Source organism: Coturnix japonica, unplaced genomic scaffold, assembly GCF_054131305.1.
Source record: "Coturnix japonica strain WE unplaced genomic scaffold, WE-NBRP24 Scf109, whole genome shotgun sequence".
NCBI lineage: Eukaryota > Metazoa > Chordata > Aves > Galliformes > Phasianidae > Coturnix > Coturnix japonica.
Genome location: NW_028189012.1, coordinates 67,111 through 94,996, shown reverse-complemented (window position 1 = coordinate 94,996; position 27,886 = coordinate 67,111). Strand labels below are relative to the sequence as shown.

The 27,886-nt window shown below is 54.3% G+C and overlaps 2 protein-coding genes across 14 annotated transcripts in view; both read left to right on the top strand.

Annotated features, from left to right (window-relative positions):
• Positions 1-182: 182 nt before the first annotated feature.
• Positions 183-16,763, top strand: LOC146751239 (EGF-containing fibulin-like extracellular matrix protein 2). Of its 8 annotated transcripts, none has more exons than XM_085535137.1 (11): positions 184-287; positions 2,017-2,098; positions 2,605-2,653; positions 3,716-4,081; positions 5,476-5,595; positions 5,978-6,094; positions 8,579-8,698; positions 10,645-10,764; positions 11,983-12,115; positions 14,476-14,659; positions 15,512-16,763. In XM_085535137.1, the coding sequence occupies exons 2-11, from the start codon at positions 2,021-2,023 to the stop codon at positions 15,689-15,691; spliced, it is 1,467 nt and encodes a 488-aa protein (XP_085391263.1). In that variant the 5' UTR covers positions 184-287; positions 2,017-2,020; the 3' UTR covers positions 15,692-16,763. The 8 variants fall into 8 exon arrangements, with proteins under 8 accessions (XP_085391264.1, XP_085391268.1, XP_085391263.1 ...); XM_085535136.1 differs by having other exon boundaries at positions 14,455-14,659; XM_085535138.1 differs by lacking the exon at positions 8,579-8,698 and having other exon boundaries at positions 183-287; positions 14,455-14,659.
• A 454-nt stretch (positions 16,764-17,217) lies between these two features.
• Positions 17,218-27,886, top strand: part of SYVN1 (synoviolin 1) — a 50,737-nt gene continuing 40,068 nt past the window's right edge. For 4 of the 6 annotated variants that reach the window (XM_085535128.1, XM_085535132.1, XM_085535129.1 and 1 more), the window contains exons 1-3: positions 23,329-23,385; positions 23,545-23,643; positions 26,900-26,992. In XM_085535128.1, coding sequence (XP_085391254.1) covers positions 23,347-23,385; positions 23,545-23,643; positions 26,900-26,992 — 231 coding nt within the window. In that variant the 5' untranslated portion in view covers positions 23,329-23,346. Of the gene's footprint in view, positions 17,321-23,328; positions 23,386-23,474; positions 23,644-26,899; positions 26,993-27,886 lie in introns of those variants that run through there. The other 2 variants (XM_085535131.1, XM_085535134.1) reach the window with 2 other exon arrangements.

Below are 27,886 nucleotides of genomic sequence, written 5' to 3'. Positions count from 1 at the left end.
GGGCGTGGCTTCAAGATGGCGTCTTTAGATGGGGATGGGCGTGGCTTAAGGCGGAGAAGGCGTGGCTTAGGCGGAGTGGGCGTGGCTTCGAGGTGGGCGGTTTGCATGGGGTGGGCGTGGCTTAAGGTTAAAGGGGCGTGGCTTAGGAGGAGTGGGCGTGGCTTAGACTGGGCGTTTTGAATGGGGTGGGCGTGGCTTAAGGCGGAGGGGGCGTGGCTTAGGGGCGGGTGGGCGTGGCCTCCATCGTTCCGCTGTTTCTATTGGGGGGGGGGGCGCGGATCGGAGCGGTGAGTTGGGGGTCGTGGGTTTGGGGGGGGGGGGGGAATGAGGTTAATGGGGGGGGGGCTGTTCTCCCCTCCCCCCCCCCCCCCTCGTTGGGCTCTTATAGCTCCGCCCCCCCCCCCCCCCCCCATATCCATAACGGGAGCGGCCACGTTGGCTGGAATGGGAGGGGGGGGGGGGATGGGATGTTAAGACCCCAAAAGACCCCCCAAAAGACCCCAAAATGGACCCAAATGGGACCTTAAAGGGACCCCAATGATCACCCAATGGCTGCCCCCCTAAAAAAGCCCCAAAATGACCCTAAATGAGCCCAAAAAACTCCTCCCCCCCCCCCCCCAACTCTTAACTTATGAGGGCTTTGCTCGTATTTGGGGCCCTGGGGGGTCCTAGGGGGGGATCTGGGGGGTCCTGGGGGGTCTTGGGGGGTCCTAAAGGGTCATTGGGGGGGGTCTTTGGGGGTCTTAAGGGGATATAGGGGGTCCTAGGGGGTCTTGGGGGGTCCTGGGGGGTTCTATGGGGGGATTTGGGGGTTCTATGGGGGGATTTGGGGGTCCTGGGGGGTCTTGGGGGGTCTTGGGGGTCCTGGGGGGTCCTAAAGGGTCATTGGGGGGGGTCTTGGGGGTCTTAAGGGGATATGGGGGGTCCTGGGGGGTCTTGGGGGGGTCCTGGGGGGTTCTATGGGGGGATTTGGGGGGGTCCTGGGGGTCATTGTTGGGTCTGGGGGGATTTGGGGGGTCTTAGGGGGTCCTGGGGGGTTCTATGGGGGGTCCTGGGGGGTCCTAAAGGGTCATTGGGGGGGGGGTCTTTGGGGGTCTTGGAGGGGATATGGGGAGTCCTAGGGGGTCTTGGGGGGTCCTGCGGGGTCTTGGGTGGTCCTTGTGGGTTCTGTGGGGGGATCTGGGGGGTCTTGGGGGTCCTGGGGGGTGTTTGAGGGTTCCTGGGGGGTCATTGGGGGGATCTGGGGGGTCCTAAAGGGTCATTGGGGGGGGGTTTTGGGGGTGTTAAGGGGATATGGGGGGTCCTAGGGGGTCTTGGGGGGTCCTGGGGGGTTCTATGGGGGATTTGGGGGGGTCCTGGGGGGTCATTGTTGGGTCTGGGGGGATTTGGGGGGTCTTAGGGGGTCCTGGGGGGTTCTATGGGGGGTCCTGGGGGGTCCTAAAGGGTCATTGGGGGGGGGTCTTTGGGGGTCTTGGAGGGGATATGGGGAGTCCTAGGGGGTCTTGGGGGGTCCTGGGGGGTCTTGGGTGGTCTTGGGGGGGTCCTGGGGTGTCCTAAAGGGTCACTGGGGGGGTCTTTGGGGGTCTTAAGGGGAAATGGGGGGTCCTAGGTGGTCTTGGGGGGTCCTGGGGGGTCCTGGGGGGGTCTGGGGGGTCTTTGGGGGTCTTGGGGGGGGGGTCCTGGGGGGTCCTAAAGGGTCATTGGGGGTCTTAAGGGGATATGGGGGGTCCTAGAGGGTCTTGGGGGGTCTTGGGGGGTCCTGGGGGGTCCTAAAGGGTCATTGGGGGGGTCTTTGGGGGTCTTAAGGGGATATGGGGGGTTCTGGGGGGTCTTGGGGGGGTCTTGGGGGGTCTTAGAGGATCCTGAGTGGTCCTGGGAGGACAAAGTGGGGTGTGGGGGGGTATATTGGGGCTGTGTGGGGTGGGGTGGGGGTCTCTGAGTGCCTTCCCCCCCCCCCCATCTCCAGCCCCCCCCCCCCATTGATGCTCTGTGTGCCCCCCCCCCCCCCATTTAAAGGGCCATGACCCCCCTGAGCTGCGTCGTCCTGGGAGCGCTGCTGGCGGCCGCGGCCCCCCCTGAAGTGGAGGAGGGGGAGGAGGTGGGGGGCTATGGGGTCTCTATGGGGTCTATGGGGTCTATGGGGTCTCTATGGGGTCTCTATGGGGTCTCTATGGGGTCTCTATGGGGTCTCTGGGGCTATGGGATTTCTATGGGGTCTATGGGGCCTCTATGGGTCTCTATGGGGTGTCTGTGTCTCTATGGGGTCTCTATGGGGTCATAGGGATCTCTATGGGGTCCCTATGGGGTTTCTATGGGGTCTCTATGGGGTCTATGGGGTCTCTATGTGTCTCTATGGGTATCTGTGTGTCTCTATGGGTTTCTATGGGGGCTCTGTGAGTCTGTATGGGATCATAGGGGTCTCTATGGGGTCTCTATGGGGACATGGGGGGACTCTATGGGGTATTGGGGTATCTATGGGTACAATTGGGTCTCTATGGGTATCTATGTGTCTCTATGTGGTCAGTGGGGTCTCTATGGGGTCTCTATGGGGTTTCTATGGGGTCTCTATGGGGCTGACCTTTGGACATTTGGGACCCCCCCCAGGAGTGCACAGATGGATACGAGTGGGACCCCGAGACCGAGCACTGCAAAGGTGGGGGGGCTGCGATTGGGGGGGGGGTCCCATATTTGGGGGGGGGCCCATATTTGGGGGGGGGTCCCATTCTATGGGAGGGGTCCCATATTTAGGGGGGGTCCCATATTTGGGGGGGGGGTCCCATATTTAGGGAGGGTTCATAGTGGGAGCCTCTATGGGGTCTCTATGGGGTCACAGTGGGGTCTCTATGGGTTCTCTATGGGGTCTCTATGGGGCCCATTGTGTTCTCTGTGGGGCAAAATGGGGTCTCTATGGGGCCTGTTGTGTTCTCTATGAGGCAGTGGGGTCTCTATGGGTCTCTATGGGGTCTCAGTGGGGCAGTGGGGTCTCTATGGGGTCTCTATGGGGCACAATGGGGTCTCTATGGGCACAATGGGGTCTCTATAGGTCACAGTGAGCTCTCTATGGGGCACTATGGGGTCTCTATGGGGCACAATGGGGGTCTATGGGGTCTCTATGGGTCAGAATGGGGTCTCTATGTGTCTCTATGGGTCTCTATGGGGTCTCTATGGGGTCTCTATGTGTCTCTATGGGTCTCTATGGGTCTCTATGTGTCTCTATGGGTCTCTATGGGTCTCTATGGGTCACTATGGGGTCTCTGTGGGTTCTCTATGGGGCAGTGGGGTCTCTATGGGTCTCTATGTGTCTCTATGGGTCACTATGGGGTCTCTATGGGTTCTCAATGGGGCAGTGGGGTCACTATGGGGTCTCTATGGGTCTCTATGGGGTCTCTATGGGTACAGTGGGGTCTCTATGGGTCTATATGGGGTCTCTATGGGTCCCTATGGGGTCCCTATGGGGTCTCAATGGGGCGGTGTGGTCTCAATGGGGTCTCTATGGGGCACAATGGTATCTCTATGTGTCTCTATGGGGTCTCTATGTGTTTCTATGGGTCTCTATGGGGTCTCTATGTGTCTCTATGGGTCTCTATGGGGTCTCTATGTGTCTCTATGGGTCTCTATGGGGTCTCTATGGGTCTCTATGGGTCACAATGGGCTCTCTATGGTTCTCAACGTCCCTAATTAACCCCTTATTAATTACCCCCCCCCCCATATCCAGACATTGACGAGTGCTCGGTGCCTCCCCCCCCCTGCCGCGGCTCCATGCGCTGCCTCAACCACTACGGGGGGTTCCTGTGTCTGCCCCGATCCGCCGCCCTCATCCGGGGACCCCCGCCCCCTCCCCAATTAACCCCTCCCCATTCATTAACCCCATCCCATTCATTAACCCCGCCCCATTCAGCCCCATCCCATTCATTAACCCCGCCCCATTCCCACGCCCCGCCCCCTCCCCATTCACTAACCCCGCCCCGTTCCCACGCCCCGCCCCCTCCCCATTCATACTCCCCGCCCCTTCACTACGCCCCGCCCACCGACGGCCGCTGCCCTTCCGGTTATAGCCCCGCCCCCGACGGCACGTGTCAAGGTGAGGGGGCGGGGCTAAAAGGAAAGGGGCGGGGCTAAAGCAAAGGGGGCGTGGCTAAAGGAAAAGGGGGCGGGGCTAGAGCCGGAAGGGGCGGGGCTTCGGGTTAGGGGCGGGGCTGATGCGAAAGTGGGCGTGGCTAAAGGGAACTGGGCGTGGCTTAAGCGAAAGGGGGCGTGGTTAAAGGGAAAGGGGCGGGGCTTAAGAGAAAGGGGGCGGGGCTTGGGATATAGGGGCTTAATGGGGGTCTATGGGGGGGCTGGGGGGGTTTATGGGGGGCTGTGGGTCTGGGGGGGGGGGGTAAAGGGGCTGTATGGGGGTCTATGGGGCTGGGGGGGGATATAGGGGCATAATCGGGGTCTATGGGGGTCTATGGGGGGCTGGGGGGGGTATTAAGGGGCTGAATGGGGGTCAATGGGGGTCTATGGGGCTGGGGGGGGATATAGGGGCTGTATGGGGGTCTATGGGGGTTTATAGGGGTCCATGGAGGGGCTGGTGGGTCTATGGGGCTCTATGGGGCTGGGGGGGGGGATTATGGGGCTGAATGGGGGTCTATGGCGGGGGATTATGGGGCTGTATGGGGGTCTATGGGGGTCTATGGGGCTGGGGGGGGGGGGATTATGGGGCTCTATGGGGGTCTATGGGACTGGGGGGGGTGGATTAAGGGGCGTAATGGGGGTCTATGGGGGGGATTAAGGGGCTGTATGGGGGTCTATGGGGCTGAGGGGGGATATAGGGGCTTAATGGGGGTCTCTAGGGGGCTGTATGGGGGTCAATGGGGGGGATTAAGGGGTCTATGGGGGTCTATGGGGGGCTGGGGGGGTCTATGGGGCTGGGGGGGGTGGATTAAGGGGCTGTATGGGGATCTATGGGGGGCTGGGGGGTGGATATAGGGGCTTAATGGGGGTCTATGGGGATCTGTGGGGCTGGGGGGGGGTATTAAGGGGCTTATTTGGGGTCTATGGGGCTCTATGGGGGGCTGGGGGGTCTATGGGGGCCTATGGGGCCTGGGGGGGTCTATGGGGCTGGGGGGGAGTAGATGAAGGGGCTTAATGGGGGTCTATGGGGGTCTATGGGGCTGGGGGGGGGATATAGGGGCTTAATGGGGGTCTATGGGGGGCTGTGGGGCTGGGGGGGCTGAATTAAGGGGCTGTATGGGGGTCTATGGGGTGCTGGGGGAGCCCCATGGAGGGCTATGGGGCTGGGGGTGGGATAAAAGGGCTTAATGGGGGTCTATGGGGGGACATTGGGGTATGAGGGGGGGGCTCCGAGTCCTCCAGCCCCCCATCTCAGTCCTCCAGCCCCCCATCTCAGTCCTCCAGCCCCACATCTCAGTCCTCCAGCCCCACATCTCAGTCCTCCAGCCCCACATCTCAGTCCTCCCCCACACCCCATAGATGTGGATGAATGTGAGGGTCCCCCCCCCTGCCGTCCCAGCCAGGAATGTATCAACCAGCCGGGGGGATTCGAGTGTCGCTGCCCCCCCGGATACCGGCACCTCAACACCGAGTGTGTGGGTCAGTGCGGGGCTATGGGGCTGGGGGGGGATATGGGGGGGCTATGGGGTGGCTATGGGGTGGCATTATGGGGGCTATGGGGGGGCTATGGGGCTATGGGGGGCTATGGGGTGATATGGGGTGTCTATGGGGGGGTTATGGGGGGCTATGGGGGTGTTAGGGAGGCTATGGGGTTTATGGGGTCTATGGGCTGTTATGGGGCGCTATGGGGCAGTGCTATAGGGCTGCCCCATAGATGTGGATGAGTGCCAGCACCGTCTATGCCAGAACAGCTGCATGGGGGGCTATGGGGGCTATGGGCTGTTATGGGGTTATGGGCTGTTATGGGGTTTATGGGCTGTTATGGGGCGCTGTGGGGCAGTGCTATGGGGCTGCCCCATAGATGTGGATGAGTGCCAGCACCGTCTATGCCAGCACAGCTGCTCCAACTCTCCCGGCTCCTTCAGCTGCCGCTGCCAACCTGGATTCAGGCTGGGACCCAACAACAGATCCTGCCTGGGTAGGGGGCGTATAGGGACCCCATAGGGACCCTATAGGGACCCCATAGGGAACCATAGGGACCCCATAGAGACCCCATAGAGACCCCATAGGGAACCATAGGGAACCATAGGGACCCCATAGAGACCCCATAGGGACCCCATAGAGACCCCATAGAGACCCCATAGGGAACCATAGGGACCCCATAGGGAGAGACCCCATAGGGAACCATAGGGACCCCATAGGGACCCAACAACAGATTCTGCCTGGGTAGGGGGTGTATAGGGACCCCATAGGGACCCATAGGGACCCCATAGGGACCCTATAGAGACCCCATAGGGACCCCATAGGGACCCAACAACAGATCCTGCCTGGGTAGGGGGCACATAGGGACCCCATAGGGACCCTATAGGGAGAGACCCCATAGGGACCCTATAGAGACCCCATAGGGACCCCATAGGGACCCAACAACAGATCCTGCCTGGGTAGGGGGTACATAGGGACCCTATAGAGACCCTATAGGGACCCCATAGGGAGAGACCCCATAGGGACCCCATAGAGACCCCATAGGGACCCCATAGGGACCCAACAACAGATCCTGCCTGGGTAGGGGGCACATAGGGACCCCATAGAGACCCTATAGGGACCCCATAGAGACCCCATAGAGACCCCATAGGGAACCATAGGGACCCCATAGGGAGAGACCCCATAGGGACCGACCCCATAGGGAACCATAGGGACCCCAATAACAGATCCTGCCTGGGTAGGGGGCACATAGGGACCCTATAGAGACCCTATAGGGACCCCATAGGGAACCATAGGGACCCAACAACAGATCCTGCCTGGGTAGGGGGACCCCATAGGGAACCATAGAGACCCCATAGGGACCCCATAGGGAAAGACCCCATAGGGAACCATAGGGAACCATAGGGACACATAGAGACACATAGGGACCCCATAGAGACCCCATAGAGACACATAGGGAAGACACCTAGGGAACCATAGGGACACATAGGGAACCATAGGGACACATAGACACCCCATACAAACCCATAGGGAGACATAGGGACCCATAGGGACCCATAAGGACACATAGGAACCCCATAGGGAACCATAGGGAGAGACCCCATAGGAACACATAGAGACCCTAAAGGGACCTATGTGTGTCCCTATGGGGTGGTGTCCCTATATATCCCTATATATCCCTATATATCCCTATATATCCCCTATATCCCCTATATCCCTATATATCCCCTATATATCCCCTATATCCCCTATATATCCCCAATATCCCCTATATCCCCTATCTATCCCCTATATATCCCCTATATCCCCTATACATCCCCTCTATCCCCTATAGACGTCAATGAGTGCTCTCTGGGTGTCCCTATGGGGTGTTACCCCTATAGGGTGTCCCTATATCCCCTATATATCCCCTATACATCCCCTATATATCCCCTATATCCCCTATATCCCCTATATATCCCCTATATATCCCCCATATATCCCCTATATATCCCCTATATATCCCCTATATATCCCCTATATCCCCTATATATCCCCTATATATCCCCTATATCCCCTATATATCCCCTATATATCCCCTATACATCCCCTATATATCCCCTATATATCCCTATACATCCCCTATATATCCCCTATAGACGTCAATGAGTGCTCTCTGGGTGTCCCTATGGGGTGTTACCCCTATAGGGTGGCCCTATATCCCCTATATATCCCCTATATCCCCTATATATTCCCTATATATCCCCTATATATCCCCTATACATCCCCTATATCCCCTATAGACGTCAATGAGTGCTCTCTGGGTGTCCCTATGGGGTGTTACCCCTATAGGGTGTCCCTATATCCCCTATATATCCCATACATCCCCTATATCCCTATAGACGTCAATGAGTGCTCTCTGGGTGTCCCTATGGGGTGTTACCCCTATATATGTCCCTATATCCCCTATATATCCCCTATATCCCCTATATATCCCCTATATCCCCTATATATCCCCTATATATCCCCTATATCCCCTATATCCCCTATATATCCCCTATACACCCCCTATATCCCTATATATCCCTATATATCCCCTATATATCCCCTATACATCCCCTATATCCCCTATAGACGTCAATGAGTGCTCTCTGGGTGTCCCTATGGGGTGTTACCCCTATAGGGTGTCCCTATATCCCCTATATCCCCTATATCCCCTATATCCCCTATATATCCCCTATATACCCCCTATACATCCCCTATATCCCCTATATATCCCCTATATCCCCTATACATCCCCTATATCCCCTATATATCCCCTATATATCCCCTATATATCCCCTATATATCCCCTATACATCCCCTATATCCCCTATATATCCCCTATACATCCCCTATATCCCCTATAGACGTCAATGAGTGCTCTCTGGGTGTCCCTATGGGGTGTTACCCCTATAGGGTGTCCCTATATCCCCTATATATCCCTATATATCCCCTATAGATGTCAATGAGTGCTCTCTGGGTGCCCGTTGTTCCCATTTATGTCTCAACACTTTCGGGTCCTTTTGGTGCCGCTGTCGACCCGGATTCACCCTCAGCCCCGACGGACTCAACTGCGACGGTACCGGCCCCATAAACCCCATTGACCCCATAGGGACCCCATAGAGACCCCATTGACCCCATAGAGAACCCATTGACACCATAGGGACCCCATAGAGACCCCGTTGACCCCATAGAGACCCCACTGACCCCATAGGGACCCCATTGACCCCATAAAGAACCCATTGACCCCATAAGGACCCCATTGACCCCATAAGGACCCCATTGACACCATAAAGACCCCATTGACCCCATAGAGACCCCATTGACCCATTAAAGAACCCATTGACCCCATAAAGAACCCATTGACACCATAAAGACCCCATTGACCCCATAAAGACCCCATAGAGACCCCATTGACCCCATAGAGACCCCATAGAGACCCCATAGGGACCCCATAGAGACCCCATTGACACCATAGAGACCCCATTGATCCCATAGAGACCCCATTGACCCCATAGAGACCCCATAGGGACCCCACTGACCCCATAGAGACCCCACTTACCCCATAAAGACCCCATTGACCCCATAGAGACCCCACTGACCCCATAGAGACCCCATAGAGACCCCATTGACCCCATAGAGACCCCATAGGGAACCATAGGGACCCCATAGAGACCCCATAGGGACCCCACTGACCCCATAGGGACCCCATTGACCCCATAGGGACCCCATAGAGACCCCATTGACCCCATAGGGACCCCATAGAGACCCCATTGAACCCATAGGGACCCCATTGACCCCATAGAGACCCCATAGAGACCCATAGGGACCCCATTGACCCCATAGAGACCCCATTGACCCCATAGAGACCCCATTGACACCATAGGGACCCCATAGAGACCCCATTGACCCCATAGAGACCCCATTGACCCCATAGGGACCCCATAGAGACCCCATAAAGAACCCATAAAGACCCCATTGACCCCATAGGGACCCCATAGGGACCCCATTGACCCCATAGAGACCCCATTGACCCCATAAAGACCCCATAGAGACCCCATTGACCCCATAGGGACCCCACTGACCCCATAGGGACCCCATAGAGACTCCATTGACCCCATAGAGACCCCATAGAGACCCCATAAAGAACCCATAAAGACCCCATTGACCCCATAGAGACCCCATAGAGACCCCATTGACCCCATAAAGAACCCATTGACCCCATAAAGACCCCATAAAGACCCCACTGACCCCATAAGGACCTCATTTACCCCATAAAGACCCCACTGACACCATAAAGACCCCATTGACCCCATAAAGACCCCATAAAGACCCCATTGTCCCCATAAAGACCCCATTTACACCTATGAAGACCCCATAAAGATCTCATTTACACCCATAAAGACCCCATTTACCACCATAAAGACCCCCATAACTCCCCATAGACCCCCATATCCACCCCATAACCCCCCATATCCCCCCATATCCCCCCCATAGACCCCCATAAGCCCCTCGTAGACCCCCATAGACCCCCATAACTCCCCATAGACGCCCATAACCCCACATTAGACCCCCATATCCCCCCCATAGACCCCCATTAGACCCCTATAGACCCCCCATAGACCCCCATATCCCCCCCATAGCCCCCCCATAGACCCCCATAGACCCCCATAAGCCCCTCATAGACCCCCATAGACCCCCATAAAACCCCATAACCCCCCATAGACCCCCATATTCCCCCCATAGACCCCCATATCTGCCCCATATCCCCCCCATATCCCCCCATAACCCCACATTAGACCCCCATAAGCCCCTCATAGACCCCCATAGACCCCCGTAACTCCCCATAGACCCCCATATCCCCCTATAACCTCATATTAGACTTTCTATAGACCCCCATATCCCCCCCATATCCCCCCATAACCCCACATTAGACCCCCATAGACCCCCCATAGACCCCCATATCCACCCCATAACCCCATATTAGACCCTCTATAGACCCTTTTTCCTTTGCCCCCCCCCCAGACGTGGATGAATGCCTGGGGGGGGGGGCTCGATGCCAGCACCGATGTGAGAACCTGCCGGGGGGCTTCAAGTGTCACTGCCCCCCCGGGTACCAGGCAACGAGGGGGGGGCAATGCATAGGTAAGGGGGCACATAGGGGGTCTATGGGGGGGATATGGGGGTTTATGGGGTCATATGGGGGGGATATGGGGGGATATGGGGGGGATATGGGGGTCTATGGGGGGGATATAGGGGGGATATGGGGGTTTATGGGGGTCTATGGGGGGGATATAGGGGGGATATGGGGGTTTATGGGGGTCTATGGGGGGATATAGGGGGGATATGGGGGTTTACGGGGGGATATAGGGGGGATATGGGGGTCTATGGTGGGATATAGGGGGGATATGGGGGGGATATGGGGGTCTATAGGGTCTATGGGGGGATATGGGGGTCTATGGGGGGATATGGGGGGTTATATGGGGTCATATGGGGGGGATATGGGGGTTTATGGGGGGATATGGGGGGGATATGGGGGTCTATGGGGGGATATAGGGGGGATATGGGGGTTTATGGGGGTCTATGGGGGGATATAGGGAGGATATGGGGGTTTATGGGAGGATATGGGGGGGATATGGGGGTTTATGGGGGTCTATAGGGGGGATATGGGGGTTTATGGGGGTCTGTGGGGGGTTATGGGGTCTATGGGGGGTTATGGGGGTCTATGGGGGGTCTAATGGGGGTCTATGGGGGTTATGGGGGGGATATAGGGGTCTATGGGGGGTCTAATATGGGGTTATGGGGAGGATATGGGGGGTTATGGGGGGATATGGGGGGTTATGGGGGGATATAGGGGTCTATGGGGGGGCTATGGGGTCTATGAGGGGTTATGGGGGTAGATGGGGGGGTCTATGGGGGGATATAGGGGGGATATGTGTGGGTTATGGGGGGATATGGGGGTCTATGGGGGGTTATGGGGGGGATATGTGGGTCTATGGGGGATATGGGGGTCTATGGAGGGACATAGGGGAGATATGGGGGTCTATGGGGGGTTATGGGGATCTATGGGGGCATATGGGGTTATATGGGGTTATATGGGGCTATATGGGGTTATATGGGGCTATATGGGATTATATGGGGGGTATATGGGGTTATATGGGGGGTATATGGGGCTATATGGGGTTATATGGGGGAGGATAGGGGGTTATATGGGGGGCTGTGGGGCCACACGGGGGTCTATGGGTCCCATGGGGGGGGCGTGTCCTGACACCCCATATATCCCCCATCCCATAACAACCCCCCCACCCCATAACAACCCCATAATAACCCCATATAACCCCCCCACCCCATATAACCCCATAGACGTGGACGAATGCCATAGTGGGACCCACACTTGTGGGTCAGACCGGGGCTGTATCAACACGTTTGGGGGGCACCGATGTGTCCAGGAACCGCTGTGCAGCGCCCCCTATAGGACGGACAACAGGACGCACGGGTAGGGGGCGGGCCCCATAGACACCCCATAGACCCCATAGAGACCCCATAGAGACCCATAGAGACCCATAGAGACCCCATAGAGACACATAGAGACACATAGAGACACATAGAGATCCATAGAGACACATAGAGACACATAGAGACACATAGAGACCCATAGAGACACATAGAGACACATAGAGACCCCATAGAGACCCATAGAGACCCATTGATCCCCATACAGACCCCACTGACCCCATGGAGACCCCATAGAGACCCATTGATCCCCATAGAGTCCCATTGATCCCCATTGATCCCCATTGATCCCCATAGATCCCCATTGATCCCCAGAGAGACCCCATTGATCCCCATAGAGACCCATTGATCCCCATAGAGACCCTATTGCCCCAATGAGACCCCATAGGGACCCATAGGGACCCATTGATCCCGATTGACCCCCATTGATCCCCATTGATTCCCATTGATCCCCATTGATCCCCATAGAGACCCCATAGAGACCCATAGCGACCCCATAGACACCCTATAGAGACCCCATAGAGACCCATTGATCCCCATTGATCCCCATTGATCCCCATAGAGACCCATTGATCCCCACTGATTCCCATTGATCCCCATAGAGACCCATTGATCCCCATAGAGACCCCATAGAGACCCATTGATCCCCATTGATCCCCATAGAGACCCATTTATCCCCATAGACACCCCATAGAGACCCCATAGAGACCCACTGAGACCCATTGATCCCCATAGAGACCCATTGATCCCCATATATCCCCATTGATCCCCATAGAGACCCATTGATCCCCACTGATTCCCATTGATCCCCATAGAGACCCATTGATCCCCATAGAGACCCATTGATCCCCATAGAGAACCCATAGAGACCCCATTGATCCCCATAGAGACCCATAGAGACCCTATTGCCCCAATGAGACCCCAGTGCCCCAATGAGACCCCATAGAGACCCCATAGGGACCCTTTGATCCCCATTGATTCCCATTGATTCCCAATGAGACCCATTGATCCCCATAGAGACCCATTGATCCCCATTGATTCCCATTGATCCCCATTGATCCCAATAGAGACCCACAGATCCCCATTGAGACCCCATAGACACCATAGACACCCCATAGAGACCCATTGATCCCCATAGAGACCCCAGTGCTCCAATGAGACCCCATAGAGACCCCATAGGGACCCACTGATCCCCATAGAGACCCATTGATTCTCATTGATCCCCATTGATCCCCATAGAGACCCATTGATCCCCATTGATCCCCATAGAGACCCATTGATGCCCATTTATCCCCATTGATCCCCATAGAGACCCATATAGACCCATAGAGACCCCAGTGCTCCAATGAGACCCCATAGAGACCCCATAGACACCCTATAGAGACCCATTGATCCCCATAAAGACCCATTGATCCCCATAGAGACCCCATAGAGACCCTATTGCCCCAATGAGACCCCATAGAGACCCCATAGGGACGCATAGGGACCCATAGATCCCCATAGATCCCCATTGATCCCCATTGATCCCCATTGATCCCCATAGAGACCCCATTGATCCCCATAGAGACCCCATAGAGACCCTATTGCCCCAATGAGACCCCATAGAGACCCCATAGGGACCCATAGGGACCCATTGATCCCCATTGATTCCCATTGATTCCCATTGAGACCCATTGATCCCCATTGATCCCCATAGAGACCCCATAGAGACCCCATAGAGACCCTATTGCCCCAATGAGACCCCATAGAGACCCCATAGGGACCCATAGGGACCCCATTGATCCCCATAGAGACCCCATAGAGACCCTATTGCCCCAATGAGACCCCATAGAGACCCCATAGGGACCCATAGGGACCCATAGGGACCCATAGATCCCCATTGATCCCTATTGATCCCCATTGATCCCCATAGAGACCCCATAGAGACCCAATGAGACCCCATAGAGACCCCATAGGGACCCATAGGGACCCATAGGGACCCATAGATCCCCATTGATCCCTATTGATCCCCATTGATCCCCATAGAGACCCCATAGAGACCCAATGAGACCCCATAGAGACCCCATAGGGACCCATAGGGACCCATAGATCCCCATAGATCCCCATTGATTCCCATTGATCCCTATAGAGACCCCATAGAGACCCATATATCCCCATTGATCCCCATAGAGACCCCATTGATCCCCATAGAGACCCATTGATGCCCATTTATCCCCATTGATCCCCATAGAGACCCATAGAGACCCCAGTGCTCCAATGAGACCCCATAGAGACCCCATAGACACCCCATAGAGACCCATTGATCCCCATAGATCCCCATAGATCCCCCCATTTCCCCCTTAGGAGCTGTGTGTGCCCGCCGGGGGTCCCTTCGTGCTCCCCCCTCCCCCCCCGGCTTCTGTTCCGTTTCCTGGCCGTCCCGTCCCTCCCCCACCCCCCCGTCCCCCTTTATCAATTCCGACGCCCCCCCGGACCCTCGAGAAGGTTAAAACTGAATGGGGGACCAGCAGGGATGTTCCGACTGAGGGTAAGGGGGGATATGGGGGGATATGGGGGGATATGGGGGGGTTATGGGGGGATATGGGGGGATATGGGGGATATGGGGGGGTTATGGGGGGATATGGGGGGGTTATGGGGGGATATGGGGGGATATGGGGGTCTGTGGGGGGGATATGGGGGTATATGGGGGGGATATGGGGGGATATGGGGGGATATGGGGGGTTATGGGGGTCTGTGGGGGGGATATGGGGGGATATAGGGGGGATATGGGAGGATATGGGGGAATATGGGGGGGATATGGGGGGATATGGGGGGAATATGGGGGGATATGGGGGGGTTATGGGGGGATATAGGGGGGATATGGGGGTCTATGGGGGGATATGGGGGTATATGGGGGGGTTATGGGGGGATATGGGGGGTAATGGGGTTTATAGGGGGGTTAAGGAGGTCTATAGGGGGGATATGGCGGTCTAATGTGGGGTTATGGGGGCGATATGGGGGTCTGTGGGGGGTTATAGGGGTCTATAGGGGGGATATGGGGGTCTATGGGGGGATATGGGGGGATATAGGGGGGATATGGGGGGATTATGGGGGGATATAGGGGGTTATGGGGGGGATATGGGGGGTAATGGGGGTCTAATGTGGGGTTATGGGGGTCTATGGGGGGGATATGGGGGGATATAGGGGGGATATAGGGGGGATATGGGGGTCTATGGGGGGATATGGGGGGGTTATGGGGGGATATAGGGGGGATATGGGGGTCTATGGGGGGATATGGGGGGGTTATGGGGGGATATAGGGGGGGGATATGGGGGTCTATGGGGCCCTATGGGGCTTCAAAGGGGGCGTGGCCTCCCCTTAATCCCTCCCCCTCCCTCAGGATCTGTCCAATGAGAGCTCGCTGCTGGAGCTGCTCCGACCAATCACGGGCCCGCGTGAGGTGGTGCTGGAGGTGGAGCTGCTCCCGGGGGCGGGGCCTGTTGTAGCCACGCCCACCTCCCCCTCCCGACCAATGGCGGCGCTGCGACTCACCGTCATCGTGGGGCAATGGACGTTCTAGGGCCGCTATGGGGCTGCCCCATAGCAGAGACCCATAGCACTGCCCTATAGACCCATAACCCACCCATAGCCCCATAACCCCCCCCCATAGCCCCATAACCCCCACTATGACCCCATAACCCACCCCATAACCCCATACCCAACACCATAATCCCCCCCATAACCCCACCACGACCCCATAGCCCCATAATCTCCCCCCATAACCCCCCCCCATAACCCCATAACCCACCCCATAGCCCCATAACCCCCCCATTACCCCATACCCAACCCCATAATCCCCCCCTATAACCCCATAACCCACCCCACAACCCCATAACCCACCCCATAACACCATAATCCCCCTTATAACCCCATAACCCACCCTCATAACCCCCCCCCATAGCCCCATAACCTACCCTATGACCCCATAACCCCCCCATAACCCCATAACCCACCCCATAGCCCCATAACCCCCCCCATAACCCCCCCTATGACCCCATAACCTGCCCCATAACCCCCCCTATGACCCCATAACCCCATAACAACCCCATAACCCCCCCCATAACCCCATAACCCTTCCCATAGCCCCATAACCCACCCCATAACCCCATAGCCCCACCCCATACACCCCTATAGCCCCCCCTATAACCCCATAACCCACCCTATAACCCCATAACCCACCCCATAACCCACCCCATAGCCCCATAAGCCCCACTATGACCCCATAACCCCATAGCCAACCCCATAATCCCCCCCATAGCCCCATAACCCGCCCCATAGCCCCATAAGAACCCCCCCCCCAAAGAAAAGAACCATATAAAGCTCTTCCAACTGTTTAAATGGGGCTCAATCCGGATCAATGGGGCTCAATCCGGATCAATGGGGCTCAATCCGGATCAATGGGGCTCCATTGAGATTTAGCCCCGCCCCCTTTCCCGATCGCCGCCTCCTATTGGCCACCTCCCACCCTTTCGTCCAATCAGCAAGGAGAATACGCGAATCCACCTGTCAATCAATTTGCTGTCAATCAAACGCCTGGAGGCGGGACTTGTAGCGACGAGAACCAATCAGAAAGAAGCTCCCCCTCCGCGTCACGCTTTGCTGTCAATCAAGTCTTGTAGGCGGGACTTGAAGCGACGAGAACCAATCAGAAAAGAGCTCCCATCCGCCTCACGCCTTGCTGTCAATCAAATGCTTGTAGGCGGGACTTGAGGCGGCAAGAACCAATCAGAAGAAGGATAGAGTGAGAGGGCGTCGCTGATAGGCTGAGCTCGGCGCGGTGTGGACCAATCAGAGCAAGCCACGTGACTCTGGCCGTTGCCGCCCTTTGGTGTGAGGCGGTTTGGAACGTACCAAGTGCGGGGACGGGGCGGGGGGGGAATAATTATATTTATATGGGGAATACGGAGATTTTAAGGCTAAAATAACGAATAATGGGATTAAAGGGGATTTTACATAGGGAATAATATGGGGGGGGTTACTTGGGAGGGGATAAAATGGGGGGAAAAAGGGGATTTTTAGTTAAATCTCCCCCCCCAGAGTGAAGGGGAAGTGGTACGGCCCAACCGGAAGTGAGGTGTCGAAGCTGTGAGGGGAACTTCCGGTGTCGGGGGGAGCGGCCGCGGGAGGGGACGGAGCGGGGGGAAATAGGGTGAGTTGTGTGGGGGGTATAGGGGGATATAGGGGGATATGGGGGATATAGGGGGATATGGGGGATATATGGGGGTATGTAGGGGATATATGGGGTTATAGGGGGGTATATGGGGGGATATAGGGGTTATATAGGGTTATATAGGGGATATATGGGAGTATATGGGGGATATATGGGGTAATATGGGGGTATATGGGGGTATATAGGGGATATATGGGGTTATATAGGGGATATAGGGGGGTATGGGGGTATATGGGGGTATATAGGGGATATAGGGGGTATATGGGGGATATATAGGGGTATATGGGGGATATATAGGGGTATATGGGGGTATATAGGGGATATATGGGGTTATATGGGGTTATAGGGGGGGATATGGGGTTATATGGGGGGCATATGGGGGGATATGGGGGTATATAGGGGATATGTGGGGTTATATGGGGTTATAGGGGGTTATATGGGGTTATATAGGGGATATATGGGGTTATATGGGGGTATATGGGGGGATATGGGGTTATTATGGGGTATATGGGGGGATATAGGGGTTATATGGGGGAGTATAGGGGATATATGGGGGGATATGGGGTTATATAGGGGATATATGGGGCGATATAGGGGTTATAGGGGTATATAGGGTTATATGGGGGGATATAGGGGGGATATGGGGTTATATGGGGGTATTATGGGGGATATGTGGGGTTATATAGGGGATATGTGGGGTTATATAGGGGATATATGGGGTTATATGGGGGTATATAGGGGATATATGGGGTTATATGGGGGTATATAGGGGATATATGGGGTTATATGGGGTTATATGGGGGATATATGGGGTTATATGGGGTTATATGGGGGATATATGGGGTTATATAGGGTTATATGGGGGTATATGGGGTTATATAGAGGATATATGGGGTTATATGGGGGGGATATGGGTATATATGGGGTTATATGGGGGTATATAGGGGTATATGGGGTTATATGGGGGGTATATGGGGGGATATGGGGGTATATAGGGGATATGTGGGGTTTTATGGGGTTATAGGGGGGGAATATGGGGATATATGGGGTTATATGGGGGTATATGGGGTTATATAGAGGATATATGGGGTTATATGGGGGGGGATATGGGTATATATGGGGATATATGGGGTTATATAGGGGAGATATGGGGGGTATGGGGATATATGGGGTTATATAGGGGTATATGGGGTTATATGGGGGGTATATGGGGTTATATAGGGGGGATATGGGGGTATTTAGGGGATATATGGGGTTATGTGGGGGGTATATGGGGTTATATGGGGGGATATGGGGTTATATAGGAGAGATATGGGGGTATATGTGGTTATATAGGGGATATATGGGGTTATATAGGGGTATATGGGGGTATATGGGGGATATATGGGGTTATTTAGGGGTTATATGGGGGTATATGAGGTTATGTGGGGGTATTATGGGGGATATATGGGGTTATATAGGGGTTATATAGGGTTATATGGGGTTATATGGGGTTATATAGAGGATATATGGGGTTATATGGGGGGGATATGGGTATATATGGGGTTATATGGGGGTACATAGGGGATATATGGGGTTATATGGGGGTACATAGGGGATATATGGGGTTTTATGGGGTTATAGGGGGGGATATGGGGTTATACAGGGGGTATATGGGGTTATATAGGGGGTATATGGGGGGATATGGGGGTATATAGGGGATATATGGGGTTTTATGGGGTTATAGGGGGGGATATGGGGATATATGGGGTTATATGGGGGTTATATGGGGGTATATGGGGTTATATGGGGTTATATAGAGGATATATGGGGTTATATGGGGGGGATATGGGGTTATATGGGGGTATATAGAGGATATATGGGGTTATATGGGGGGGATATGGGGTTATATGGGGGTATGTAGGGGATATATGGGGTTATATGGGGGTATACGGGGGGTATATGGGATTATTATGGGGTTATGTAGGGGGGATATGGGGATATATGGGGGTATATAGGGGATGTATGGGGTGATATGGGGGTATATGGGGGATATATGGGGTTATATAAGGGATATATGGGGTTATATGGGGGTTTATGGGGTTATATCAGGGATATATGGGGGTATATAGGGGATATATGGGATTATATAGAGGGATATAGGGGGGATATGGGGTTAAATAGGGGATATATGGGGGGATATGGGGAGATATGGGGGTATATGGGATTATATGGGGTTATATAGGGGTATATGGGGGGATATTGGGGGGATATGGGGTTATGGGGTCCTTATATGGGGTTAAATTGGGGGTATATGAGGTTATATGGGGGTATATAGGGTTATATATGGGGTTATAGAGGGTTATATAGGGGTTATGGGGGGATGTATGGGGTTATATGGGGGTTATATAGGGGTTATGGGAGGTATATAGGGGATATGGGGGGAGATAAGGGGTTATGGGGTCCTTATATGGGGGGTATATGGGGTTGTATGGGGTTATTATGGGGGTATATGGGGGGTTATAGGGGATATATAGGGGATATGGGGGGATATGAGGTTATATAGGGGATGTATGGGGGTTTTATGGGGTTATATAGGGGGATATGAGGTTATATTGGGGGTTATATTGGGGTTTTATGGGGTTATAGGGGGGATATGGGGTCATTATGGGGGGATATAGGGGTTTTATGGGGTTATATGGGGGGATATAGGGGGGATATGGGGTTATCGGGTCCTTCTATGGGGTTATATGGGGGTTTTATGGGGTTATATGGGGGGATATAGGGGATGTGGGGTTATATAGGGGGTATATGCGGTTATATGGGGGGATGTGGGGGGGATATGGGGTTATGGTGTCCTTATATGGGGTTATGTGGGGGTATATGGGGTTATATAGGGGGATATGGGGGGTATATGGGGTTATATGGGGTATAGAGGGGTTATATAGGGGTACATGGGGGTATATAGGGGATATATAGGGGTACATGGGGGTATATAGGGGATATATAGGGTTATATAGGGGATATATGGGGTTATAGGGGGGTATATGGGGTTATAGGGGAGTATATGGGGATATATAGGGGATATATGGGGTTATGGGGGTTATATGGGGGGTATATGGGGTTATATAGGGGTATATGGGGGGATATGGGGGGTATATTGGGTTATATAGGGGGATATAGGGGTTGTATGGGGTTATAGGGGGAGATGTGGGGTTATATGGGGGGATGTGGGCTATATAGGGGTTTTATGGGGTGATATGGGGGGTATATGGGGTTATATAGGGGGTATATAGGGTTATATGGGGGATATAGGGGATGTATGGGCGGATATGGGGGTTTTATGGGGTTATATGGGGGTTATAGAGGGGATATAGGGGGGATATGGGGTTATATGGGGGGTTATGGGGGGAGATATGGGGTTATATAGGGGATATATGGGGGGATATGGGGTTATATAGGGGGATATGGGGATATAGGGGGATATGGGGGTTATATGGGGGTTATATAGGGGTTTTATAGGGGTATGTGAGGGGTATATGGGGTTATATGGGGGATATAGGGGATATGAGGGGCATATGGGGTTACTATAGGGTTATATAGGGGTTTTATGGGGTTATATGGGGGGATATGGGAGTGATATAGGGGATATGGGGGGTTATGGGGTTATATAGGGGGGATATGGGGTTAAGGGGGGATATATGGGGTTATTATGGGGTTATATATATATTATCTCCTCTCCAACCCCATTATCCCCCTCTAACCCCATTATTTCCCCTATAGGATCCCCTATATCCCTATATGATGATGCTGTGCAGTGTGGTGGTGCTGCTGTGCAGCTATAGGAGCTGTAATTAACCCCATTATATCCCCTATAGGATCCCCTATATCCCCCTCTGACCCCATTATCTCCCCATTATCCCCTATAGGATCTCTATAGGATCTCTATAGGATCTCTATAGGATGATGCTGTGCAGTGCAGCAGTGCTGCTGTGCAGCTATAGGAGCTGTAATTAACCCCATTATCCCCTATAGGATCTCCTATATCCCCCTCTGACCCCATTATCTCCCCATTATCCCCTATAGGATCCCCTATATCCCTATATGATGATGCTGTGCAGTGTGGTGGTGCTGCTGTGCAGTCACCCCATTATCTCCCCCTATAACCTCATTATCTCCCCATTATCCCCTATAGGAGCTGTAATTAACACCATTATCCCCCTCTAACCCCATTATTTCCCCTATAGGATCCCCTATATGCTCTATAGGATGATGCTGTGCAGTCACCCCATTATATCCCCCCTCTAACCCCATTGTATCCCCTATAGGAGCAGTGTTCCCCCCTCTAACCCCATTATCTCCCTTTCTGACCCCATTATCCCCCTCTAACCCCATTATCTCCCTTTCTGACCCCATTATCCCCTTCTAACCCCATTATCTCCCCATTATCCCCTATAGGATCTCTATAGGATCCCTATATGATGATGCTCTGTAGCGTGGCGGTGCTGCTGTGCAGCTATAGGAGCTGTAATTAACCCCATTATCTCCCCATTATCCCCTATAGGAGCTGTAATTAACCCCATTATCTCCCCATTTCCCCCCCATATCCCCCATTATCTCCCTTTCTGACCCCATTATCTCCCCATTATCTCCCCTATAGGATCCCTATAGGATCTATATGATGATGCTATGCAGCATGGCGGTGCTGCTGTGCAGCTATAGGAGCTGTAATTAACCCCATTATCTCCCCATTTCCCCCCTATTTCCCCCCATATCTCCCCTCTAACCCCATTATCTCCCCTATATGATCTCTATAGGATCCCTATAGGATCTATATGATGATGCTATGCAGCATGGCGGTGCTGCTGTGCAGCTATAGGAGCTGTAATTAACCCCATTATCCCCTATAGGATCCCCATTATCTCCCCATTTCCCCCCCATACCCCCCATTATCCCCCTCTAACCCCATTATCTCCCCTATAGGATCTCTATAGGATCCCTATAGGATCTATATGATGATGCTGTGCAGCATGGCGGTGCTGCTGTGCAGCTATAGGAGCTGTAATTAACCCCATTATCTCCCTTTCTGACCCCATTATCCCCCTCTAACCCCATTATCTCCCCATTATCCCCTATAGGATCTCTATAGGATCCCCTATATCTCTATATGATGATGCTGTGCAGCATGGCGGTGCTGCTGTGCAGCTATAGGAGCTGTAATTAACCCCATTATCTCCCCATTTCCCCCCCATATCCCCCATTATCCCCCTCTAACCCCATTATCTCCCCATTCTCCCCTATAGGATCTCTATAGGATCCCTATAGGATCTATATGATGATGCTGTGCAGCATGGCGGTGCTGCTGTGCAGCTATAGGAGCTGTAATTAACCCCATTATCCCCTATAGGATCCCCATTATCTCCCCATTTCCCCCCCATATCCCCCATTATCTCCCTTTCTGACCCCATTATCTCCCCATTATCCCCTATAGGATCCCTATAGGATCCCTATACATCTCCTATACCATGATGCTATGCAGTGCAGCAGTGCTGCTGTGCAGCTATAGGAGCTGTAATTAACCCCATTATCTCCCCATTTCCCCCCCATATCCCCCATTATCTCCCTTTCTGACCCCATTATCCCCCTCTAACCCCATTATCTCCCCTATAGGATCTCTATAGGATCCCTATAGGATCTATATGATGATGCTGTGCAGTATGGCGGTGCTGCTGTGCAGCTATAGGAGCTGTAATTAACCCCATTATCTCCCCATTTCCCCCCTATTTCCCCCCATATCTCCCCTCTAACCCCATTATCTCCCCATTATCCCCTATAGGATCCCTATAGGATCTCTATACATCTCCTATATGATGATGCTGTGCAGTATGGCGGTGCTGCTGTGCAGCTATAGGAGCTGTAATTAACCCCATTATCTCCCCATTTCCCCCCCATATCCCCCATTATTCTCCCCCTCTAACCCCATTATCTCCCCTATAGGATCTCTATAGGATCCCTATAGGATCTATATGATGATGCTGTGCAGTATGGCGGTGCTGCTGTGCAGCTATAGGAGCTGTAATTAACCCCATTATCTCCCCATTTCCCCCCTATTTCCCCCCATATCTCCCCTCTAACCCCATTATCTCCCCTATAGGATATCTATAGGATCCCTATACATCTCCTATACCATGATGCTATGCAGTGCAGTGGTGCTGCTGTGCAGCCTGGCGCTGACGTCGGCCGTGGTGTTTCACGCTTATTACCTCAAACATCAGTTCTACCCCACGGTGGTTTATCTCACCAAGTCCAGCCCCAGTATGGCCGTGAGTCACCCTATGTACACCCTATAGACCCTATATACACCCTATACACCCTATATACCCTATATACACCCTATATACCCTAAATATACCCTATATACACCTTGTATACCCTATAACCACCCTATAGACTCTATATACCCTATACACCCTATATACCCTATAGCCACCCTATATACTCTATATACCCTATATACACCCTATATACCCTATACACCCTATACACCCTATATACCCTATATACCCTATATACCCTATATAAACCCTATATACCCTATATAAACCCTATATACCCTATATATCCTATAACTACCCTATATACCCTATATACACCCTATGTACCCTATAACCACCCTATATTCCCTATATAAACCCTATATTCCCTATATAAACCCTATGTACCCTATAACCACCCTATATTCCCTATATATACCCTATATACCCTATATATACCTTATATAAATCCTATATATTCTATATACCCTATATACCCTCTATATACCCTATATACCCTCTATATCCCCTATAACCCCCCTATATCCCCTATAACCCCCCTATATCCCCTATAACCCCCCTATATCCCCTATAACACCCCTATATACCCTATATACCCTATAACCACCCTATATACCCTATAACCCCCCTATATCCCCAATATCCCCTATAACCACCCAATATCCCCTATATCCCCCCCCATATCCCCTATATCCCCCCCCATATCCCCTATATACCCCCCCATATCCCCTATTACCCCCCTATTGACCCCATAATGAGCCCTAAAATGGGTCTGGGGTCCCCAACCCCCCCCCCAGCCCCCTAAAATGGGGGTCCCAGCCCCATAAGTGTGGGTCCCAGCCCCATATTGGGGTCCCAGCCCCCCATATAGGGTGGGGGTCCTTATAGGGTCTCTCCCTATAGGCAGCCCTAAATGGGTCTGGGGTCCCCAAATCCCCCCCCAGACCCCACAATAGGGGTCCCAGCCCCATAAGTGTGGGTCCCAGGCCCCATAATGGGGTCCCAGCCCCCATATAGGGTGGGGGTCCTTATAGGGTCTCCCCCTTTAGGGTGCCCTAAATGGGTCTGGGGTCCCCAAACCCCCCCCCCCCAGTCCCCATAAGGGGGGTCCCAGCCCCCCCCAAGTCCCCCCAGCCCCCATATTGGGGTCCCAGCCCCCCATATAGGGTGTGGGTCCTTATAGGGCCTCTCCCTATAGGGAGCCCTAAATGGGCCTGGGGTCCCCAAACCCCCCCCCAGCTCCCCCCCAGGCCCCCATGACCCCCCCCTATATCCCCTAAATGGGGGTCCCAGCCCCCATATTGGGGTCCCAGCCCCCCATATAGGGTGGGGGTCCTTATAGGATCTCTCCCTATAGGCAGCCATAAATGGGTCTGGGGTCCCCAAATCCTCCCCCCAGCCCCCATAAGGGGGGTCCCAGCCCCCTATGACCCCCCCTGTGACCCCATAACGGGGGTCCCAGCCCCCCCCCAAGCCCCCCATGACCCCATAACGGGGGTCCCAGCCCCATAATGGGGGTCCCAGCCCCCCCCCCAAGCCCCCCATGACCCCATAACGGGGGTCCCAGCCCCATAATGGGGGTCCCAGCCCCCCCCAAGCCCCCCATGACCCCATAATGGGGGTCCCAGCCCCCATATTGGGGTCCCAGCCCCCATATAGGGTGTGGGTCCTTATAGGGTCTCTCCCTATAGAGAGCCCTAAATGGGTCTGGGGTCCCCAAACCCCCCCCCCAGCCCCCATAATAGGGGTCCCAGCCCCATAAGTGTGGGTCCCAGCCCCCATATTGGGGTCCCAGCCCCCCATATAGGGTGTGGGTCCTTATAGGGTCTCTCCCTATAGGCAGCCATAAATGGGTCTGGGGTCCCCAAACCCCCATCCCCCAGCCCCCATAATAGGGGTCCCAGCCCCCCCCCCAAGCCCCCCATGACCCCATATTGGGGTCCCAGCCCCCCATATAGGGTGGGGGTCCTTATAGGGTCTCTCCCTATAGGCAGCCATAAATGGGTCTGGGGTCCCCAAATCCCCCCCCAGCCCCCATAATAGGGGTCCCAGCCCCATAAGTGTGGGTCCCAGCCCCCATATTGGGGTCCCAGCCCCCCATATAGGGTGGGGGTCCTTATAGGGTCTCCCCCTTTAGGGTGCCCTAAATGGGTCTGGGGTCCCCAAATCCCCCCCCCAGCCCCCATAATAGGGGTCCTAGCCCCCTATGACCCCCCCTGTGACCCCATATTGGGGTCCCAGCCCCCATATAGGGTGGGGGTCCTTATATAGGGTCTCCCCCTTTAGGGTGCCCTAAATGGGTCTGGGGTCCCCAAATCCCCCCCAACCCCCATAATAGGGGGGTCCCAGCCCCCCCCCAAGTCCCCCCAGTCCCCATAATGGGGTCCCAGCCCCCATATAGGGTGTGGGTCCTTATAGGGTCTTTCCCAGCCCCCTAAGTGGGGTCCCAGCCCCCATATAGGGTGGGGTTCCTTATAGGGTCTCCCCCTTTAGGGAGACCTAAATGGGTCTGGGGTCCCCAAATACCCCCCAATCCCCATAACGGGGGTCCCAGCCCCCCCCCAAGCCCCCCATGACCCCATAACGGGGGTCCCAGCCCCCATATGGGGGTCCCAGCCCCCCCCAAGCCCCCCATGGCCCCATAATGGGGGTCCCAGCCCCATAATGGGGGTCCCAGCCTCCCCCCAAGCCCCCCATGGCCCCATAACGGGGGTCCCAGCCCCATAATGGGGGTCCCAGCCCCCCCCCCCAAGCCCCCCATGGCCCCATAACGGGGGTCCCAGCCCCATAATGGGGGTCCCAGCCCCCCCCCCCAAGCCCCCCATGACCCCATAACGGGGGTCCCAGCCCCCCCCCAAGCCCCCCATGACCCCATAACGGGGGTCCCAGCCCCATAATGGGGGTCCCAGCCCCCCCCAAGCCCCCCATGACCCCATAACGGGGGTCCCAGCCCCATAATGGGGGTCCCAGCCCCCCCCAAGCCCCCCATGACCCCATAACGGGGGTCCCAGCCCCATAATGGGGGTCCCAGCCCCCCCCAAGCCCCCCATGACCCCATAACGGGGGTCCCAGCCCCATAATGGGGGTCCCAGCCCCCCCCCAAGCCCCCCATGGCCCCATAATGGGGGTCCCAGCCCCCCCCCCAAGCCCCCCATGACCCCATAACGGGGGTCCCAGCCCCATATTGGGGTCCCAGCCCCCCATATAGGGTGTGGGTCCTTATAGGGTCGCTGTGCCCCTATAGGTTCTATACATCCAGGCCTTTGTCTTGGTTTTCCTATTGGGGAAGTTCATGGGGAAGGTTTTCTTTGGGCAGCTCCGAGCAGCTGAAATGGAGGTAAGTTGGGGGGGGGGGGGGGGGGTGGATTTTGGGGTGAAAAAGGGGGATTTTGGGGTTGGAATCTTATAGGGTCGGGATATGGGGTGGAGAAAGGGTTGGTTATGGCCGGGTGGGTTTTGGTTCGGTGGGATTTGGGGTAAAAATGGGGTTTTTATGGGGTTTTTTGTGGTGTTGGAAGGTGTAAGGGGCAGGGCAATTATGGGGTTTTTGGGGTCTTTTATGGGGTTTTTAGGGTGTTTATGGGGCTTTTTGGGGTGTTTATGGGGTTTTTTGGGGTGTTTATGGGGTTTTAGGGTATTTTATGGGTTTTTGGGGTGTTTTATGGGGTTTTGGGGTGTTTTATGGGCTCTTTGGGGTGTTTATGGGGTCTTTGGGGCTGTTTTATGGGGTTTTGAGGCTGTTTATAGGGTTTTGAGGGGGTTTTATGGGGTTTTTGGGGCTGTTTTATGGGGTTTTTGGGGTGTTTTATGGGGTTTTTGGGGTATTTTATGGGGTTTTTGGGGTGTTTTATAGGTTTTTAGGTCATTTAATGGGGTTTTTAGGCTTATGGGGTTTTTAGGGTGTCTTATGGGCTGTTTTATGGGGTTTTTGGGGTGTTTTATGGGTTTTTGGGGTATCTTATGGGGTTTTTGGGGTCTTTTATGGGGTTTTTAGGGTGTTTTATGGGTTTTTGGGGTATCTTATGGGGTTTTTGGGGTATCTTATGGGCTGTTTTATGGGGTTTTGGGGTGTTTATGGGGTTTTGGGGGTCTTTTATGGGGTTTTTAGGGTGTTTATGGGGTTTTTAGGGTCTTTTATGGGGTTTTTGGGGGTGTTTATGGGGCTTTTTAGGGTATCTTATGGGGTTTTTAGGGTGTTTATGGGGTTTTTGGGGTATCTTATGGGCTGTTT